Here is a 22728-nt window from a genome sequence, read left to right on the forward strand (position 1 = left end):
TTTTATATCCAATTCATCATTCTACATGCTTTTGTTGACATATATGCATCAAAATATATAAAAATTCGCTCTCGAACCGGGAGCCTTCGAAAATGTCGCTCCCCGCTCCTGCTCCCGAATAACCTTGTCACAAAAGTTCAGCAGAGAGAGTGAATACAAAATTCAAATAGATTAGCCCAATACAAAGTCAAATTAGCCCTGTCAAATTCTGCAGTGAACTGCAGTCAAACTTTGACCCTAACCAGAAAGTCAACGCTGATCAAATCAGCAGAAAAACAGCAAAACACCTCCTTTGAAGCTTGGTCAAAAGGCAGTCCAATTCGGCCTCCAGCAAGAATCAAATTCAACCCAAAATAGTCCTAAAAACTCTGGTCAAACTCAGTCAAACAGCAGTCAGCGCTGCAGTCAACGCAGGTCAAACAGTCCCAAACTTCTCAATTTTCATGCCAATAAATGCGGCCTCAAGAAAGCGAAATTCTGCCTCCAAAAACGCTGTCAAATTCGGTCAAAATAGCAGTGGTAAACACTGGTCAACGCTGGTCAACAGTCTGAAATTTCCATTCTGTTTTAGCCCAGAAATTCAGTCCTCTTCGCCGCCCCTGTGAGAGAGAAAGAAGATGCCCAAGCTGTACGAACCAATCTGTTGCAGAGAGAGAAGAATGAATGAGTGAATGATGTCCAAATGAGGTGAGAGGTCTCTTCTATTTATACACTTTGTTGTGGGTGAAGAGACACATCTATTGGGCTTCTTGAACCTACATTAAGCTGAGGCCGACCTGAACAATTTGTACATGTGAGATAATAAATTCAAAATCACACTTATGGTTGTCCAAATGAGATGATCTTTATATCAATCTTGGACCTCTCGAAAAGAGGAATCCAATGCGATAATCATCTCCATCATATTAGCTGTCCCAAGGTGGAATTTGGACCTAGTTGCCAGCTTAGTCACCAGGTTCGAGTTCGAGTTCGAGTTCGAGGACCATGAAATTCGAATAAAGTTCGGCAACTCAAACTTTGTCGATAAAATTCGACATATAGAAATTCGAAAAAAAAATGTATATTAAAGATAGATATATCATATGCATATGAGAAATGGTATGGAGTGAATTTTATCATGATTATCCTTATAATCAGACTATTAAATGCTTAATATCAAATTTTATATCAGAATAGATTAATTTTTCAATAGCTGCACTCACCAATTGTTAGCTCAAAACCAAATATCAGACCTTTATGACTGCTGCAACCACAGTTTGTTAGCCCACATACACATGCCAATAACAGATCAGCCTTATAGAGAAATAACTAGCAGAGCTAGGGAATGAAAATTTGGAGATTTGACCACAAAAAAGTGATGTTTAATGCTTGATACTTGGTGACCAACCCTTGCAAGGTCTGAAAAACGCCGAATTTCCCTTGAAAAACGCCTAATTTCGAATTTAATGCTTCAAATTCGGCGTATCTGGTGACTAAGGTTGCCAGTTTTAACATAATTGCAGCCCCATTTGAACTTCCTCCAAGTGCTCAAGTCTGTTCTTTCGATAGTTCTTTTAGAGGAAAATAGATGTTCTGAGTTTAAGGCTTTATTTCCAGCTATATTCCCACTAATTTCTGACCCCTCTTACCACCTGTGTATCAGTTCCAAAACTGTTTGTTTCTATTGATAGGAAAATCTGTGCTAAGTGTGCAATAGGGTCTTAAATGTCACTTACAGCAGAATATAAAATACTGTACCAGCTGCATTAAATCTGATATTTTCAGTGTGTGCTTTCAGCCATTGAGATCACCCAAGCCTACGTCTTTGCTGATCCTACTTCTGAATAGGGAATCCTCCCTTGACTTCTAAAAGTCTAAATAGAGAAGGGGCTTATCAAGTGACCATAGGGTGAGCCTCTTATTTGTTTCACGTTTATCATACTTTATTTTCCAAACTCATTTTTTGCAGGGTGCAGGAAAGCATGATAACATTGTGAAAAAATAAAATAAGCTAATGTTCTACCCTCATTATATTAGAGTCTCCTCTAGATTTGAGCAGATCACAAAACTGCAGCGTGCATTCACAAAAACAATTTACAGTAACAGATATTTTCAAGTTTTGAAATGAATTGAACAACAACACTTCTACACACACGGACAGTAACGCTTTCATCAATGACTACTCTACGCAACATAACGAAACATTAAAGGTTTACATCAAGAACTGTTACCATTCACCAACCTTAGCACATATGATAACATAATGAGCACTGTTGTTGCCACATGATGCATCACAAGTACCAGAAAGTCTGATCTCCTTGTATCCCAGAAAAGTACAGCTAGAATACTGTACATATAGAAACCTGCTGTGTACATGTACAGTGTCTTTAATTTTGTCCTGTCAGCCATTGAATTGTGGAATATAAATAAGATCAACTGCAAGCTAGGTGACTCTGAGTGGGACCATGCTCTGTATTCAACCAACTTTTGTAAAATGTAAATATCTAAAGAGTTTCTCTTTTAAATAGTAAGACTTACTTCACCTTTTGATCAGGCCAAACCTGATCACCAGGTCCAACCCAAAACTTTTGTGTGTTTGTGAACCATGACTCCTTATAGATCACTGTGAATTCGAAAAGTGCCGCTGACAAGAAATATAAACCCTTCCAAGCAGATTCTTTAAATTTCACATGTTTCTTACGATGTTTTTGTTCATCATGATGTAGGCCTTTAAAGGAGCTCAACACAAGCCGTCTACCCAATCTCTGTAGCAAAATCCACTAGCACATTCTCAGATATAATATATACATAAGAACTTCAAAACCACAGAAATCATTTCTTGAGCGCAGAATAATTTTAAATTCTTTAAAACTTCATTCTAAGAGGAATTCAAAGTTTTTTTAACAAGGCAATAAGAATAGCATCTGCTTATGCTCCTAATTTCCAAACGCTTGTTTCATTCCTACTCCAACTCAAAGGAATCCTAGTTCAGTTTAACAAGGCCATCAGATACCCTGAAAACTTTAAATTCATTTTGTTGAAGACTGCAAAATCACTGATTTTATTGTTGTGGTGACATTATTAATCTATGCTGCTTGTAAGCTTATATGACATTTCAAACCGTGTATATTCAACAACTTTAAGAAGACAGAATAAACAGATTTAGCATTTACAACTGTAATTCAACTGTTACACAATAAGAATGACTAAAATTTCAACCCCTGGTGAGTAAATCATAGGCAACTTAAAGATGTACAACATTATTAGGTAGAAGACTATTTTACAACAAACGTTATGTGATCACCAATTCTCATTGGCTATGACCAAAGCTCTGTTGAAACCAATGTTCCACCAAGGTTCCGGGACGAGGGGGCGAGGATACGCGGGAGCGGCCTATGCAAAAGCTCCCCACCAATTTTTAGGAAACGTGGGGGGACATCAGGGTCTTAAAAACTTATAAATATAAAATATAATTTATAAATTGAGTCCACTATGACAATTGGGTTTGAATTGAAAAGCTGCAAAGCATGATCATTGATATGAATATCATTATCTAATATCATATAAATTTAAAATTCTAATTTATAATCATACATCATACATTATGATTAAAGTTTAAACCATATTGATGTTCCACTTCCTACTATGAACATTGAATACTGAACAGTGAATATTGACATAAAATTATAAAAGTCAAGTCTGATACATCATACATCAAGAGTCAAAATTTTATAGAATTATAAAAGACTAAAGTCAAGTCTGATACATCAAGAGTCAAAATTTTAGAGTCAGAATAACATAAGAACATCAACATATCAATAGATAAACAAACATCAATGTAATGCCCCGCTAGTCTCTGCATCCAGCTGCTTCATGAATAAATTAGGATCAACCATATCACCATCTGAATCTGAATCACTAGCATTCTCAAACATACTAAGTGGCACACCAACCAACCCCATCTGTCTCTCATCAAGTCTCTCCTCTATATCTACCTGTGCATCATCCTCTGGATCAACATCCCATCGTGTTGTTGGTCCCCTCAAATACTCAGGTGTCTTCCTATGCTCAAGACGTAGGGCACTGTGCACAGCAACTAACTTCTCCACTCTTTTAGAGGTAAGCTTGTTCCTCTTGATAGAGTGGATGAAGCTATATGTGGACCAATTCCTCTCTGCAGAGGAACTAGGAACGTCTTGTGAATGGAGTGAGGGGCCAGGGCGAATAATGAATTAAATTTATAAAAAAACGAATTGAAACCCTAAAGTAATAAAACTAATGTTAAATTTTAATTATAAACAAAAGTTTATTTAAAAAAATCAGGCCCCTCAACCCCCTGACCCCCCTCGACCCCCTTTTCAAAAACGACCCCTCAGCACAAGGAAACGACCCCCTGGCACGTCCCCTTGCGTATTCTGTTTTTTGGGAGCATGGGGAAATGACCCCTTCTCGTCCCCAAGTCCCCGGAGCGCGGGGGAGCTACGAAACTAGACCCCTAAGGGGGGGCGGGCGGGGGCGAGTCCCCGTGGAACATTGGTTGAAACATGTTAGCACCCAAAATGGATTTCTCCAAAATCCATTTTGAGCACTTATTAGAGATGGTTTGTGGGTGCATTACAGGATAGACTAGTCCATCATTCAACATCAATGGTTCAAAAGTGTTATTCAGACTTGGCACATGGTTGTCAGTTTTTATTTCTCAAGGGTTTATGGTTGGGTAAGTTTTTGGGCAGGTAGTTCATACACAAGTATATCTATAGGAAACATCACAATGGTATTGTCATATCAATTGGTTAGGTTTTCAATGGCAGCAAGTAACCCTTACTAGCAGATTCATTTCAACATTTAGAGCAGGTATGGGAGATGAAAGATTGCTAAAAGGGATGGTCAGATCAGTGCCTTCTATGTTTCTTGATTTTGAGATTCACTTTCATGAGTATTAATTAACAATCATATTTTTTTGTATTTGATCATATCTTTGGATATCTTTTATGGAGATGAAAACACTGTTCGAATGGGGCAAATCATAGAAGTTTCTATGCGATATTTGGTCGTTGAATCAAAATCTGTAGCTCAATTATAGAACCACCCAAGACCAAGAGTATGAAATAAGAGCACCAATAAAACAATGAAACCAGGTAGTTGCAATGGTGTGCTATGATCATTAACCCACTAGCTTGCTCACTAATCAATGATCAGTCAAGCAATACAAATACAATGACCTACTAGAGGGAGATATGGGAAAGAAAGCCAAGCAACAGCATGCCACGAATCTCTCCTCAAAGCAAGGAAACAAAAACAGAAAAAAAAGGCTAAGTAAGCTTCGCTATTTGTGTGCATGAAAGCTCTAAAGCTAAAAGCAACCAGCATGGATGCTTAAGTAAAGAAGCACATGCAAATGCACCAATGTAAGCAAAGTGAATGCACAAAATACACCAACCCCCCCCGGCCCATAAGCACAACTTAGGTGAGTATGTGGCAATAGAAATGGATCTCCGGAAATGTATCACCATATAAGGTACCGATGACAAAAATTCCCCTCAAAATGGAGAAAGAGATAACCCAATGGGAACCACCCTACCCCAGTCCCTCTTGTTGGAATTTCTAAGTCTATCCGTTAGAAATTCTTCCTGTACTATCTGATTTATTTCTTCCTACTTGTTCAGTTACTTAACAAGTTATTTACCATGTAAATACTGAAAATAAATACAAGTACAGAATCAACAAATACAGATCATCAACTTACAGAAACGAGCACACAAGTGACACCGTTGTTTTTGGACTAATGTCCCCGAAAAACCCAATGCGGGAATACCGGTGCAGCTATTCAGAGGGTTTTATTATTATGCAGTTTTCATAATACAACCTGGGTGTTAGAAATGGCTCACCCAACAAAGAATGCCCTCGGCAGTAGTACCTCCCAATCAGAGACAGATATTCTGGCTAAATCACCAGATGAACGATCCCACAGCAACAATGCAGCTTCTGCTACTCTGCGTCACTCTGATAGGGACTATGTCACCCTATCCAGCTCTCCAGCTCCAATCTGTCCCACGAAAATCTCCCAGCGTTGCCTCTAGGGCCTGTGTCAACCTCTCTGGCCCAACGTCAGCCTATCTGGCCTAGCGTCAGCCTCTCGGGGCTCTGCGTCAGCCTCTGGAGCCTCTGCTTCTCACACGCTGGCCCTCTCTGGGTCTGCGCAGCTCCTGGCTGCCTCTGCGTGGCCTCTGGCTTCCTTTGTGATCAATTATCTTGTGATCTACAACCACACTCTGATACCATGTTGGAATTTCTAAGTCCATCCATTAGAAATTCTTCCTGTACTATCTGATTTATTTCTTCCTACATGTTCAGTTACTTAACAAGTTATTTACCATGTAAACACTGAAAATAGATACAAGTACAGCATCAACACATACAGATCATCAACTGAAAGAAACAAGCACACAAGTGACACCGTTGTTTTTGGACTAATGTCCCCGGAAAAACCCAATGCGAGAAAACCGATGCAACTATTCAGAGGGTTTTATTATCAAGCAATTTTCATAATACAACCTGGGTGCCAGAAATGGCTCACCCAAAAGAGAATGCCCTCGGCAGTAGTACCTCTCAGTCGGAGACATATATTCCAGCTAAATCAACGGATGAATGATCCCACAGCAACAATGCAGCTTTTGTTGCTTTGCGTCACTATGATAAGGACTATGTCACCCTATCCAACTCTCCAACTCCAATCTGTCCCACTAAAATCTCCCAGTGCTGCCTCTAGGACTTGCGTCAGCCTTTCTAGCCCAACGTCAACCTATCTGGCCCAGCATCAGCCTCTCAGGGCTTTGCATCAACCTCTGGAGCCTCTGCTTCTCACACGCTAGCCCTCTCTAGCTCTGCATAGCTTCTGGCTACCTTTGCATGGCCTCTGGCTTCCTCTACGTGGCCTCTAGCTAGCTCTGCATTAACCTCTCCCGGCTTCTGCACTGATCCTCCCGGTACTAACTCTGCCTCTCTGCTATGTATTCACTGCCCCTCAGCTACCACTCAAATCACTTCACTCAATTTCCTCAGCAAACCCTGCACCAGAAAATCAAGTTCTTGATCTCTCTTGGTGTATTCTCCAACTGACCCTTAAGCCTCCTCTCATACTTTTCTCGTTTGTCCATCAACAGCCGAGATTAGATTTCTAATCAACGGTTAAGATTAGATTTGGATTGATCCATGACTTTTGGACCCTTCTAACACAGGTTTATATTAATACCCATTAATATTTTATTTTTTCTAAGTTTAGATTTAGGAACTCCATTAAATATATTAATTATTTTAATATCACCCAAACGGTTAGAATCTGCCCAAACCATTTCTGGGTCACAAAGATCTCATGTGCTTTAGCCTCTCCACCAATTTTCATGGCTAGAACACATCTGATGCTACCCCAAATCAACACTCCCTCTTAGTGAGGATTGTGCTCTAGTAATACTCCTCACTGAGTATCACCCTGATCATCCAGCGTCGGTCCTTGTGTTGATGCTAGGCCTCCCTGCTCAACATCCTCTACACTGCTGCATCATGTACTGCTACCCATGGCCCTGCCACTGCCACTGTTGCATCTGTACGGCAGCTCCTTCTACATCTGTGTTGCTGCCCATGGCCCTGCCACTGCTTCATCTGCACTGCATCCCCTCTCATCATGTTGCATCGTGCTACCCATAGCACTGCCACTGCTAACCGCTACACTGCAACTTGGTTACTAAGAAGTAAGTAACTAATCCTCCCAACTCTGACATCTCTGTCAGGCTAGAGACTCTCCCGATGCTGAACCTCCCTCTGTCGCTGAGAAGTGCTCCCTTTACTGACCTTTGCGCTGCTACAACAACTCCATGCATCTCGCATTGTTGCCTCACGCTGTCCCGAGACTCCTGTACTCCATTTGCATCCGTCTCTAACGACATCCGCCAATCCTGCTACTTCTCTTCGGGGCTCCCGTAGCAAGGTATAATCCAAGAGTTTAGATACCTCAAGGATCCTGCCCCTCAACGTCTGTAGTCCGTCTGACTACAGCTCGATGTCTCCCCACTTCCTCTCAAGTGGCGCATGATCACTCATGGCACAGTCGTCATCTGTCTCCACTTCTTTCTCCGCCTTCGTTGGCATTGCCTTGGTCTCAGAAGCCTCCTTCTACATCCATGACTTTTGGACCCTTCTAACACAGTTTTATATTAATACCCATTAATATTTTATTTTTCCTAAGTTTAGACTTAGGAACTCCATTAAATATATTAATTATTTTAATATCACCCAAACGGTTAGAATCTGCCCAAACCATTTCTGGGTCTCGGAGATCTCATGTGCTTTAGCCTCTCCACCAATTTTCATGGCTAGAACACATCTGATGCTACCCCAAATCAACACTCCCTCTTAGCGAGGACTATGCTCTAGTAATACTCCTCACCGAGTATCACCCTGATCCAATGTTTTAAAACTCCGACTCCGACTCCGACTCGGCCGAGGGTTGACTCCGACTCCGACTCCGACTCAGTATCGACTCGACCAGCTCGATTTCAATGACTCGGTCCTTGTAAAAAATACATTAAATATTTATTTTTTATAAAAACACATAATTTTAAAGATTTTCATTCATGTTTCCAAACACACAGCATTAGAATATAGATAGAAGACAACATATGATCAAAGTAGGCTCATGAATATATCCATTATATCAAAATGGCACCCAGTACATTGTCCAATACATACACGATGATGATATAGAGATCAAAACAAAAACACATAACCAAGGAGGCTATAAATGGCCTCTACAACAAAACTCTATGACCAGTACTACTGGCTACTGCTAGAGTTGCCAACATCATCTGGCTTAGTGTTACTTGGGAGCAGGAGCGAAAGTGGGGAGCGAGAGCGAAAACTGGAGCGGAGCGACATTTTGAGAAGCTCTTGGTTTGGGAGCGAATCCCAGAGGAGTTCGACAACCAATGTCACTAACATCAAGGTACATAGAGGGATTGGTGCTCTTGATTAAATACGAGTTCCAAAATCCATACCCTAATACATGACAAAATTCAATGGAAACATTGCAATCCTCCAATCCTGAAACCCTGAAAAACTGATAAGTCTACTGGATTTTGAATGAAATCTAAAATTCTACTTTCTCCATATGAAATCCAATGAGACCGAAACCACTCTCAAACATCCTGAGTCATTTCATGGTAATGTTAAAAATTTAAGTAAAATGATGAAAATGAAGATTAAGGAGAATGTCACTTTTACTTTAAGAATTTAACATTACCATGAAAATTTATAACTGCTTGGAGTCCAAACCAACCAAAAAACAATTTAAAAATCCATTAAAATTTTATTAAATCGCAGTTTGACATGATGCTGGGCGTTTTTTTGTGACTCGGCCGAGTCATAACGGAAACGGCCGAGTTGGCCGAGTCATGGCTGACTCGGCCAGTCGAACCGTTCCAAAGGCCGGGTCATAGAAAAAGGTATTGGCTCGGATCAACCCGACCGTTTCGGTTTCGAAACGGCCGTTTCTTAAAACAATACCCTGATCATCCAACATCGGTCCTTGTGCTGATGCTAGGCCTCCCTGCTCAACATCCTCTACATTTTTGCATCATGTACTGTTGCCCATGGCCCTACCACTGCCACTGTTGCATCTGTACGGCAGCTCCTACATCCATGTTGCTGCCCATGGCCTTGCCACTGCCATTGCTTCATCTACACAGCATCCCCTCTCATCATGCTGCATCGTGCTGCACATAGCACTGCCACTGCTAACCACTGCACTGCAACTTGGTTACTAAGAAGTAAGTAACTGATCCTCCCAACTATGACATCTCTGTCAGGCTAGAGACTCTCCCGATGCTGAACCTCCCTCTGTCGCTGAAAAGTGCTCCCTTTACTAACCTTTGCACTGCTACAACAACTGCATGCATCTCGCACTGTTGCCTCACGTTGTCCCGAAACTCCTGTACTCCATTCACATCCATCTCTAACGACATCCGCCAGTGCTGCTACTTCTCTTCAGGGCTCCCGTAGCAAGGTATAATCCAAGAGTTTGGATACCTCAAGGATCCTGCCCCTCAACGTCTGTAGTCCGTCTGACTACAGCTCAATGTCTCCCCACTTCCTCTCAAGCGGCGCATGAGCACTCATGGCACAGTCGTCATCTGTCTCCACTTCTTTCTCCGCCTTCGTTGGTGTTGCCTTGGTCTCAGAAGCCTCTCCCTTGCTCTTCTTCCTTGGACACTAGTTCGCGTAGTGACCCAATTCCCCACAGTGGAAGCATTTGACCTTGGAGAGGTCCTTCTTCTTTAGTTTCTCCTGCTTTCCCACAGAGGATAGAGCAGCATCCTCCTCTTCCTCCTTCTTGATTCTAACCCCTTTACCGCTACTCCTCGCCTTGGTTAGTCATCTGATCTCTTCTTGTCGAAGAGTCAACCATAGTTCCTCCCAATCTGGAAGGTTCGACCTGCCCAATAAGCCCTGGACAAATACCTCCCAATCCTTTGAGATTGCGTTCAATGCGGTCCTCATCAACAACTCCTCATCCGGCGTGGCCCCTATGGAAGTCAGTTGATCCCGAATCTCCATCAATCTCCCGAGGAAGATATCTATTTGCTCGACCCTCTACATCTAGTACGACTGCAGCTGATTTTCTAGAAGCATCTTCCTCTACACAAAAGTATGTTGATACAACTTCTTCAAGGCATCCCACATCTCATTTGTTGTGCCCTTCTCGGCAATATGTGGTACCACATGGTCCTTGATCCCATCAAGAATGATGCACTTAGCCCTGGCCATTGCCTCCTCGTACTTCTCATTTTCAGCCGGGTCAACTGGGATCGCTATTGTTTTCAATGCGAAGTGTTTGATGCGATACCTGTCTAGAATGGACAAGATCCTGGCCTTCCAAACTACGAAGTTCGAAGCTCCGTCCAGTCTATCCTGAACTCTTAGCCCATTCACTACCATTTCACTACTCCTCTTTTGACTCTTTCGAGTCTCTCAACTTCCCGTCTGGAAGTTCTTGATTTGACTCCCTCTAAGCTTCGATTTTCCTTCTAGAAATCCCTCTGCCAATGTCGAGATGCCCCACTCCGATCATTTTTGCAGCTGCACCAATGATCTGCATTTCTTGGCTAGGAATCCTCGACAGCAACTCCCTCCTCCTTGGTCTTGCCCTGTTAGGTACTGTTCTGACCACAGTACCCCACCAGCTTTGCTCCGCAACTTACTCACAACGTCCTATGCCCCACCAATCTAAAGGTTAGAGCCTCTAGGCTCTGCGCAATACCGGCACCGGCGAAATCTGCACCTCTTGGCCAAAGCATTGATCCTTCCCAACAAAGAAAGATGACCGGCCACTGCGTAGGTCAGGTCTGCTCCTCTTTGCCTCAGCATTGATCCTCCTCCTGGCTCGAACTGATGATGCAGGCTCTTTGCGTCACCTCTTCCTTGCTTCTTACGCTAGGAACAACTTCTGTCACTCAGGACAGTTGTTTCTGCTGTTGCTGCTCTGCTTGGCTAATGCCTTCAGTTATCCTGTGATCTGCAACCACACTCTGATACCATGTTGGAATTTCTAAGTCTATCCGTTAGAAATTCTTCCTGTACTATCTGATTATTTCTTCCTACTTGTTCAGTGACATAAAAAGTTATTTACCATGTAAATACTAAAAATAAATACAAGTACAGTATCAACACATACAGATCATCAACTGAAAGAAACAAGCACACAAGTGACATCGTTGTTTTTGGACTAATGTCCCTGGAAAAACCCAATACGGGAAAACTGGTGTAGTTATTCAGATGGTTTTATTATTATGCAGTTTTCATAATACAACCTGGGTGCCAGAAATGGCTCACCCAACAGAGAATGCCCTCGGTAGTAGTACCTCTAAGTCGGAGACAGATATTCTGGCTAAATCACCGGATGAACAATCCCACAGCAACAATGCAGCTTTTGTTGCTCTATGTCACTCCGATAGGGACTATGTCACCCTATTTAGCTCTCCAACTCCAATTTCTCCCACGAAAATCTCGCAGTGCTGCCTTCAAGGCCTGCGTCAGCCTCTCTAGCCCAACGTCAGCCCAGCGTTAGCCTATCTGGCCCAGTGTTAGCCTCTCGGGGCTCTGCATCAGCCTCTGGAGCCTCTGCTTCTCACACGTTGGCCCTCTCTAGCTCTACGCAGCTCCTGGCTGCCTCTACGTGGCCTCTAGCTTCCTCTGCATGGCCTCTAGCTAGCTCTGTGTCAACCTCCCGGCTTCTGCGCTGATCCTCCCGATACTAACTCTGCCTCTCTGCTATGTATTCACTGCCCCTCAGCTGCAACTCAGATCACTTCACTCAATTTCCTCAACAAACCCTGCCCCAGAAAATCAAGTTCTTGATCTCTATGGTGTATTCTCCAACTGACCCTTAAGCCTCCTCTTATCCTTTTCTCGTTGGTCCATCAAAGGCTGAGATTAAATCTCTAATCAACGGCTAAGATTAGATTTGGCTTGATCCATGACTTTTGGAACCTTCTAACACAGTTTTATATTAATACCCATTAATATTTTATTTTTCCTAAGTTTAGACTTGAGAACTCCATTAAAAATATTAATTATTTTAATATCTCCCAAACCGGTTAGAATCTACCCAAACCATTTCTAGGTCTTGGAAATCTCATGTGCTTTAACCTCTCCACCAATTTTCATGGCCAGAGCACATCTGATGCTACCCGAAATCAACACCTTCCACCCCATCCCCCGTCCCCCAACCCCATCCCCGCAACCCCACTAAGAGGATATAAGTCCACAATGTGGCTAATTGACAATGTCCAAGATCCGAAACTGATGACAAGCCAATGAAGTATGATCTGATGATGGCAGATCAAAAATGTGCTCCAATCAGTGTGCTAACACTGAAGGCTGCAGCTTATGCTGACAACAATCATTTACTTCAAGCAACGAAGGTACCAACCTACACCAAAATGGTTAGACTAGTCAGAGTGCTTCCAAAATAAAGAAGAAAACACCACAATTGTCATCAAAACAATGGTTAATGGGACTATTGTTCAAGCCAAATCAATCAAGGTCCAATGAGAACAATTCCTATATATCGTGGAAGAAACACATCAAAAAGAAGTTCTCAAACAGTTGCTCAATGCTCAAATGTTGCTAAAACCAATCATCAAGCCAACCACAAAAATCCTTAAAGTTGGTACCTTGCCAAGATGCTACCATATACACCTCTTCATTAAATATTTGAATGAAGAACTGGAAAATGACTATGGACACCAAGAAGGAGGACAACGTTTCCTCCAATCATGATGTCGAGTAAATCAATATGTGGATGGTGAAGACGCTGAAACTGGTGCTAAACAGTCTATTGTTGGCAAAGGTCGCTCTAAATTTGCTGCTATCTAGTTGTGAGAGCTCCAATGTTGATTTAATAAATAGTGTAGGAGTTGGCTCTTGCGAATCGAGACTAGAAGATAGAGTCATTTGATGTGATGGACTCTAGTCCTGGAACAAAATGACTATATTATGTAGAAGGATCAACGCAGCTTTGCTAAAGTCAATAAAGTTCCAACCAAACCAAGTCTAGCTTTCATTGGTCTTGTTACCCCTCTTTCCAACAAGGGTACCTAGAGATTTTTGGCAAAGGACAACGCCATTTGAAAGGCCAAATGTGTGTAATCTTATGGCCTTATAGGCCATGTGGGATGAAGTGTAAAAGTGTATCCCAGTTCCCTTTGGGTGGACATTCATAACTTGTCCTCTTAATCTCATCTTCATGGTGCTTGGTTTTATGGCTCTACTAAGTGCCCCCTAGTGGGTCGCAACTCCCTTCCTTGATGGACATCGTATGTCCTAGGTTGGTATTTGGGTATCATGGAGATGGATCTATTAGGACATGTGGCTTATAGAAACACTTATCCCTGTAAAAGTGATCGCACTATGTAAGGGTGCAGACACTCATCTCATCATTGTCTTAATGTGCCTATATTTATTCCCCACATGGACAATTTATCTTATGTATGCCCACCTCTTTGGCCATGGCCATCATTCTTCATGTCAGTCTCACAATTCACGATGATGTTGCATTCCACAAGGTAACATGTCACATTCTCCAATCTAAAGAAAGAGATCCATTGCACTCTTTGGGGCAAGCCAAGTCTTCTCCAAGTCAAAGAACCCATATCACCTTCTTCAAAGTCCCTTTTGATGAAATAATAATCAAAGGAATAAGCAAGCAAATCAAGCCTTAAATCATGAAAGCAAGCAAAGATTGGACCAAATAAAGGGGTTGTCCACCTTTTATTTAGTTGTTAAGGATCAAAAGTCAATTCCAAGTGAACATCGACCTACTTGAGGAAGATGTTGGGCTCCTTTGGCCTTCTAATTTTCCTCCAAATCAATTCAAGTCATTTCTCAAGGGAACATTGGACTTCTAGTGTAAATCAACCCTCCATTCAAGCAAATCAAGCCTCTCCAAGTGGGGCATCAACCTATTTTGGATGGTTTTAAGCAATGCCAGGTTAATTTTTGTAATGACATAGTCTCCAAGTCTATTGTGGATTACAAGTAAACCTTCTTTTGAAATTTCTTTAACATTTTCCAAGGAGCAAAAGGGGGAGAGATGTTGAGAACCTCTTCTATAAATTAAGAGCTCAATCTCCTCCCCAATCGTTATGAATTTTCAATATCATTATCCCATAGTGTAATATTTTCGTAAAGCTTTGATGTCAACTTTGAAGTCTCTTTTTCTTGGCTATTCTATATAAATTTAAAGACAACATTGTGCTAATTCAAGACTACTACAAGGCTATCAAGAACAATCCCTTCTAGGACAACTTCATCCCCTGGAAGGAGACATCTACAGTAAATTCTCTCACTACTCTCTTGTTGGTGTGAGGTAAACATTAAATTTTCTTGTTGGGCCATACCCAAAAGGTTCCTTAACAAGAGTTTTGATTTTATTTCATTCCATAGTTGATTTTATGGTTGAAGCTTTTCCCCTTAATGGGATCCCTTCTAGTATGGCTTGGTTTCATAACTTGTCTTGACTAGAAAAGAAGGTAATTTAACTTCTAGGGTTCTACCTTCTTGCCCTAATCCACAAGCATAGAATAACCAACTTAAGAGGGCATTCATCTTGACCCCATTAGGCCCTAGAGGAGACAAGGCATTAGCCCTAAATCCAACAACCAACCACTTCTTTGACAAAATTCAAGTTCTTGTCATTTTATTTAGTTATATTATTGAAAAATCTAATATAATATAGAAATAAAAAATACCAAAAATAGTCTCATTTCAAAGTGGACATCTTAGATTTTGTGCCTCTATAACAACATCTAATGTCCCAAGAGAAAATTGGCCCTCTCTTTTATGGATTAATTTTCTGTAATATCAATTTTTGAGGGCTTTTCAAGGTCTTAAATCTGGAATAAAACTACAGCCATCTTCTACGTGGATCTATGAAGCCTAGCCTAAGGTTTGAACTTTTTAGGAAATAAGGTGAGTGTTAGAAATACTGAGAGGGGGGGCAAATCAGTGTTTCTTTTCAATTGTTATTTTTACCAGTTAAATCACTTATAATTAGAACACAAAATGAACAATAAGAATAAATACTTTTATTAACTTCTTCTTTACAATAAATCCAATACAATATATATGTAGGGCTCCAACCCTAGATGAAGACACCAATCTTCAATCTCCCTGTAATATCCCTTTTCAGGGATATCCCTCAAACACAAGCAAACTCTACCAGAGATGGACTCTCAAGAGATAAAAATAACAGTAGTGCAACGTACAATAATAAATATATGGAATATAAGCAGATACTCAAGAAATGCAAAGAGAAATGCTAAGCCATTTTATTATACTAAGTAATGAGAAGAGTACAGGAGGTGATCAAAAAGATAGCACCTCGACTTGCACAAGGCAAGTGAAGAAATACACTCATAATGGTAAAGAAATGGCCTTTCTCTGAACTGCGTCCAAGCTGCCGAAAAACTATTGTGTTGCTGCTACTGCTGGAATCAAGTGAGGATTTGGGGCTGTTCCCCTCCTCAGAAAATGTTGAAACTCTGGAATCAGCCTCTACTCAATAAACCCAGAAAATCCCAGAAAGCTTTTCTAATAGCTGACCCCCGAAAATCACCCCCTTGAGGATCCATGCAATCCCTCAAGGCTCTGCGCTGCCACTGAATAGAGCCATCAAAACTCTGTCTGAAACTCTGCCAAAATCCTCCAAGAAGCAAGGGTTGATCCCCTGCTCAATCTCCTAGCTCAAATCCTCCTCAAAACCCCAATCCAGAACTCCTACCCAGAAAGACTGCGTCATCCTCTCTCAAGACTACGCAGTCATCAAGATGCTCAGCTCCTCCTCAACTCCAAAAATCGATCCTCCTGCAAAAGACTGCTGAAAATTACCTTGCCCGAGCAGGCACTCGAAGTCCCCCGAGGCTAAGGGTGAGATCTCCGAACAAAGACACTCGATGCACTAAACAGTGTTGCAGACAGGCTAAACAGCCAGCGTGCTCTAAGTCGAAGTGACTAGCTCAAATGCAACATAATCAAATGCCAAAATGAGGAGGCTCCTCTCTCCTTTATAGCGTTGGCCTCTCTCAACCCTAAGGCCCACCTCCTCCAACATAGCCTCTCTCTTGCCACGTGCTCCTCTCCATCTGCGCAATCCCTCCAAGTGTCTATGTGGGCCCCTTCTCTACGTGGTCCTTTGGCCCCCTTGACTCCCCTTTTAAGTTACAACATTGTGCTACTAGGGAGTGAATTTATTCAAAAGTGAGTTATGTCCCCCTTTTCTCACCTTTTTATTTATAAATAACTATAAAAGGCAAAATTCAGCAAAATCAAATATTCCAATTAGCCATGGCTAATTAGGAATATTACACTCCCAGGCTCAAACTTGTATTATGCCAAGCACCGACTTGGACTTCCCGAATCCCAAGGCTCCAACCTTGTCAATTTGAGGCACCAACATCTAGGGCTCCAACCCTATCTCTGGGACAGGCTCCAACCTAGTCTTCTTGAGGACTCCTATCCTCTAGGGCTCCAACCCACAGCTTCAATTCGTCAAGATAAGTTTATGTTACTTCACGGCTCCCAATATCTTCTTCAACGAGCCCAACCAATCTCTTTACCTTCAGCACTGCCCTCAAACAATCTCCACGACACACAGCGCATTAATGACAACTTGGTCTTCTCAGGAAGGTGTCATCACTGCTCTTCATGGTACCCAAACAAAGATCTCCAAGGTCACCTCATGATGGCTTCAATACATCATGGTCTCCAAAGGTGTCTCCAAGATTAGCTTCAATACGCTAATTTCACTGTTTGACTTACTAACCATAGAAAGTACCCAGGTCCAAAGCATCAATTGTTATGAGTTCTTTGAAGATCTATACCTTCAATCCGAGCTTGTTACTGTGCTTCAAAAGTTATTAATGAATTTGCGCCTCTACACCAACTGATCTGAAGTCTGTAGGTAGATTCTAAGGGATCCAAGCCTTATTCCAAAAGTATGTGATCAATCTTCAACTATTCTAAAGGGATATAAGCCTTATTCAAAGTCTTGTATTCAATTTTCCAAATGTTCCGAAGTTCTGTGGGTGAATTCTACTTCTTGATAAGGGATTCGAGCCTTATTATACTTTGGTCCTGAGCACATATATATCTATGAATCTTCGGTCCAAGTTCAGCCCTTAACTCGTGCTTCAACACAATGCAAAGTGTTGTACAAGTATCACTGATCCAAGGGCAAACTTTCTTGTCACTTGTCCGAAGTTTGGTAGTCTCTTGTTACAGGTCCGAAGTATTGTTCAAAATCCTGTAGCCTGTAGCTTGGTCCAAAACTCCACTATGATCTAGTTCTATTGTTTAAACGATCTGAATCATAACCCAAGCAAATGATCCTCCTCGGTCTCTAAAGTTCGCAAGTTGTGAACTCTTTGATTTGCCCTTAACTTCCTTGACCGAATTGACGGCTATAATGGACAGTCTAACGTTGTATTTATACGATTTTGAGCTTTGGAATGAAAGGACGCGTCTTATGTAAGGAGGCCAACATGAGTGACTGAGTATTGGTCGGCTAGCTTAAAAAATATGATCTTTAAACTTGAAATTCATTTTCTCACAAACTATTGGGATTTAAGGGCTGAGTGAGGGCTCGTTGGAAAGAGGAAAGAGTCCTCTTCAAAACGGTGAAGGAGCCAAGTTGATAAGATGCCTCCAAGGAGACAAAAGATATTTTTCTTTGTGATTGTTCTTGAATTTTTCTATGTATAAGGTATTTGTGATAGAATGAGGGTTATTATCAAAGGTGTGATCATTCATGTCATCATCAAGTGAGTCGTCATTCATGTATGTCATCCATATGACATTAAGTCCTCAATAGTAGCATTCATCAAGAGTAAGGACATCATCATGATTTTAGGGCTTCATCATCAAGAGCAAGGATATCATAATGTACATGAGGTTATGACATCTTCATCTTAGTTCAAGGACATTCATCACTAGGGTATTATTATCAATGGGCATCGAGGGAAACATCACGCATCACAAGAATTTGCTATCACAAACAATGCCATATTAACATCAATGACAACCTTGCCAAATAGCCTCCCCCTTTGTCATTGATGGCAATATTCTCACCCCTCCAACATTCTTTGCCCCTTTGACATCAATGGCAAACAGGGTGCCCATGTACTCCCCCTATCACGCTGCTTCTTATCATGTTGCTCCCCCTGTCATGGTGCTCTTTCTTTTGGCAACGTGGTCCTTGATAGATGTGTTGGCATTTCTTCATGTGATGAACCAACTCCCCCTGCCTGCATAAACTCCTCTAGCTCAAGAAAGATTGCTTACTTTTTGATCTAATGGAAGTCATCTTCAACAATGGTCCATCGAATGAGTAAAAGATTGTGTTCTTCAATGGAGTTTCTCCCGAGAGATGATCTATCAAAAGATGATTGTCCATGTGTGACTCATTAACGAATAGCTCCCCCTAACTGTATGCATGGTCTCCTTTTTGGCAAAGTCTCATCATCAAACACTTGGAATATCAAGGATGTCTTCATCAAATCAACAACATGTGTTGTTGGCTAGAGTGTTCAAGGGACTTTCGGATCCAAATACTTGTGTAATGTTCTTCTCTGGCTTGGTTGTCATGGTTTTAGCTTGTTTAGGGACCCAAGTCAAGTTACAATCACGAGCCATATGTCCAATTTCATAGCAATTGAAGCATTCCATCTTATTCATGAATGAGGAATCATGAGTTCTTCTTGAAAGTTGGTTTCAGGAGATTGACGGGGACCAATATATTAGTCCTTGTGGTATGCCCTACAATCTTTTGCCATGTGCCCGAGATTTGTACAAGAATAGCAATAACCAAAAAATATACTTCGGTACCTGGAGGATGGAGATTGATTTAACGTACTTCTAAATTCATTTTGCCTTGGGATCCTTTGATGATATCCATTGCCTCTTGCATCCTTAACACCATCTGCATATCTTCTTGGAGTAGGGTTTCTTCCAATGTCATCTTGACTCTTTTCCTTGCCTTTGCTAGAACTGGGGGCATCAATATTTCTTCCAAGCTTCTCCACATCCTTGTTGTTTGAAGCATTAGGGTTTGCATCATTCTTGTTTGAGGGTTCACCTGCATAACCAAGACTTGATTTATCAAGAGGAGATCTTTGATGACTTAGGATGTCATCTAGGGTTTGAGAGATTTTTAGGCTCTTGTTTAGATGATCAACTTCCTTTTTAAGGATATCAATTTCTTCTTTCATTTTCTTGCATTCTTCATCCTTCTTTGATAGACTGATCTCCATTTCTTCCTTTATCTTAGTTGATTCACATGATTGGGCCTTAAGTGAGGTAATTTCTAATCTTAATTTGGAGATGTCATCATCCTTTTCTTCTAGTTGGCATATCATGGTGTTTCTTTCCTTTTCTGCATCATCAACTTGTCCTTCTATGAGTGCCAAAGCTTCCATCACCTTCTCAGCTCCTTGTGCTTATTTCTTTGCTTCTTCTAGTTGAGATCTAAGGGAATAGACCACCTCCTTGTATTGACCAATTTCTGCTTCAAGTTTGTTCAAGATCTTGTGTCTTTGTTCAAGGTGGCTTGACAAAGTGTCTTCCTTTTTCTTTGCTTTATCCAATTGATTTTTCATGGATATGACTTCTTCATGATGTCTTTTCTTGTTTTGATGACAATCCTCCTTTAGCTTGGTGAGCTCCTTATCTCTTTCTTGAACCTGAAGCTTGAATAGGTCAACTTCCTTCCTTGTCTTGTCAAGGTTATGGTCACCATCTTGTAATTTCTTCTTAAGCTCCTCATTTTCCTTTTTCAAACTATTAATCTCTTATAGGGCAGCTATAAGTTTTGCCATGAGATTTTCTTCGAAGTCTTCTTTATTTTCTTCATCTTCTAGGTCTTCTTTGGCCTTGATACCTCCACTCTTGTTTTCAACTTCCTTAATGGGTTCTGGATTTCCTTCTTGGTTTCCATCATCTTCTTGACTAACAGTCATGGTCAATGTTCCTTTTGAGTGAATATCATGAATTTGTCCCACATATCTTTTGTTTATGAACATTTTTCCACTTTGGCCTTTATAGGATCTAGTAGCCCATTCAAGATTGCCTTCATCGCTCTTGCATTATACTCCTTGGATTCTCCTTCCATCATGCTTTCAGTAATCACTGATTCCCATACTTCAACGCCTTGAGCCATTAAGAAATTTATCATTCTTACCTTCCATATATCAAATTTTCCATTGAACAATGGAACTTTCCCAATTTGATTGTCTTTAGTTTTCACGGTTAAGGAAGAGACATCTTTAGAAGGATTGGAGGTTTTCTTCCTTGGCTTTTCCATTTGTGTTCTAAGGATCAACCTTCAAGCTGTTGGGCTTTGAGAGAAGGTACTAGCTCTGATACCAATCGTTGGAAATACTGGGGGGGTGAATCAGTGTTTCTTTTCAGTTGTTATTTTTACCAATCAAATCACTTATAATTAGAACACAAAATGAACAATAAGAATAAATACTTTTATCAACTTCTTCTTTACAATAAATCCAATATAATATATGTGTAGGGCTCCAACCCTAGATGAAGACACCAATCTTCAATCTCCCAGGCTCCAACCTATATTATACCAAGCACCGACTTGGACTTCCCAAGGTTCCAACCTTGTCAATTGAAGGCACCAACCTCTAGGGCTCCAACCCTATCTCTAGTACAGGCTCCAACCTGGTCTTCTTGAGGATTCCTATCCTCTACGACTCCAACCCACAATTTCAATTCGTCAATCTAAGTTTATGTTACTTCATGGCTCCCAATATATTCTTCAACGAGCCCAGACAATCTCTTTACCTTCATCACTGCCCTCAAACGATCTCCACAGCACTTAGCTCATCAATGACAACTTGGTCTTCTCATGAAGGTGTCATTACTGCTCTTCATGGTACACAAACAAAGATCTCCAAGGTCACCTCACGATGGCTTCAATACATCATGGTCTCCAAGAGTGTCTCCAAGATTAGCTTCAATACACCCACAAAGTAAGCCCACAAGTCAACTCAATCAAGCCCAACAAAATTGCCTCAAATAAGCTCAACAATTTTTCCCAATCAAGAATGTCTTTAAACACTTGTGAACTGTCAATCTTGTGCTTCCAAAGTTTGCAATAAACTGCCAACTCAAGGTCTGCAATAGATCTGTATCAAGCTCCAATTTGTCCATTGAATGTTCTTCAAAAGTTTCACTTGTCGAAAGTAATGTTCCATGTAATGTTCCTAAACAGGAATTTAAGTGATAATCCAAATAAACAAACAGTGCAATAGTGGAAAATTAAAAACATTTAACAAACACCCACGAAACAATGTAATACTAGAACTGTTGAGCCATATATTATGAAATACGAGTGCAAGAGTATAATCTATAAATGAGTGGTACATCTGGGCTTGTCTCAAGGACAAGCTGGACCAAACCCAGGTGGTAGAATAGCTGGAAAGATGGTTGTTCAGCTGCTGCTCCACCGTGCTCTGCGTTGTCCCAATAAATTGTTGAACTGCTGACTTCGGCCTGCTGGAATGTGCCCAAAAACTGCCTAGAAAATTCTTCCCTTTCAACTTTAGACTCCTTGGACAAAACTCAAAAAAACCCAGAAGGGAATTTCTCTGGTTTTGACTTTGGATTTTCGGCCTCTTGGGCGCTGCTCTCTAGCTATTGCTGCCAAATTCGATTTGCAGAAAACAACCTGCAAATCCACCTGGAAACACCCCTCAAATGCTGCTTTCCCCTATACTAGTTGATCCCTTGCTTCCTTGATGGTCCTTGGCCCTAATGGATGCTCAATCAAGCCCCACAAATTTGCTGCTAGAGGCCACTGCGCAATCGCTCTGCCCAAAAATGTATATTGCTACGTGTACTAGCTGGATGGCTACAAAACACTGATAAAATACCCTCAGCCTTCTACCTTCCTTTCTCCCGAAACTCCCAACAAGTTAGGGGCCTCTTGGCTGGCTAAATCAACATCTACGTATTTCTGGTTGCCCAAAAAACACGGAGTTCCTTCCTCTGCGTAGCTAGCTGAGCTGTGAATCACTGTTGGAAACTCCTGCAAGCTTCATGGAACAACCTCCCTAGGGTGGGCATGAATAGTCCCCCGAGGTAGAGGTTGAATCTTCCCTGCAGAAGACTCATGGCTAAACAGTT

At 41.3% G+C, this 22728-nt stretch overlaps 1 protein-coding gene across 15 annotated transcripts in view; it reads right to left on the bottom strand.

Annotated features, from left to right (window-relative positions):
• The window catches only part of LOC149260879 (ASC1-like protein), a 239390-nt gene that overhangs the window by 152635 nt on the left and 64027 nt on the right, over positions 1-22728 (bottom strand). For 14 of the 15 annotated variants that reach the window (XR_016258338.1, XR_016258336.1, XR_016258335.1 and 11 more), the window contains exons 2-3: positions 2518-2759; positions 2222-2377 (exon numbers count right to left, since the gene is read on the bottom strand). Coding sequence is in view for 7 of the 15 variants with exons in the window: in XM_089421201.1 (XP_089277327.1) it covers positions 2222-2377; positions 2518-2759 (398 nt within the window). In the remaining 8 variants the exon portion in view is untranslated. The remainder of the gene's footprint in view (positions 1-2221; positions 2378-2517; positions 2760-22728) is intronic. The other variant, XM_089421210.1, reaches the window with a different exon arrangement.

Source organism: Pinus tabuliformis, chromosome 6 (assembly GCF_031772625.1).
Source record: "Pinus tabuliformis cultivar Carrire ecotype Pingquan chromosome 6, CPIR1, whole genome shotgun sequence".
In the NCBI taxonomy this organism is placed as follows: domain Eukaryota; kingdom Viridiplantae; phylum Streptophyta; class Pinopsida; order Pinales; family Pinaceae; genus Pinus; species Pinus tabuliformis.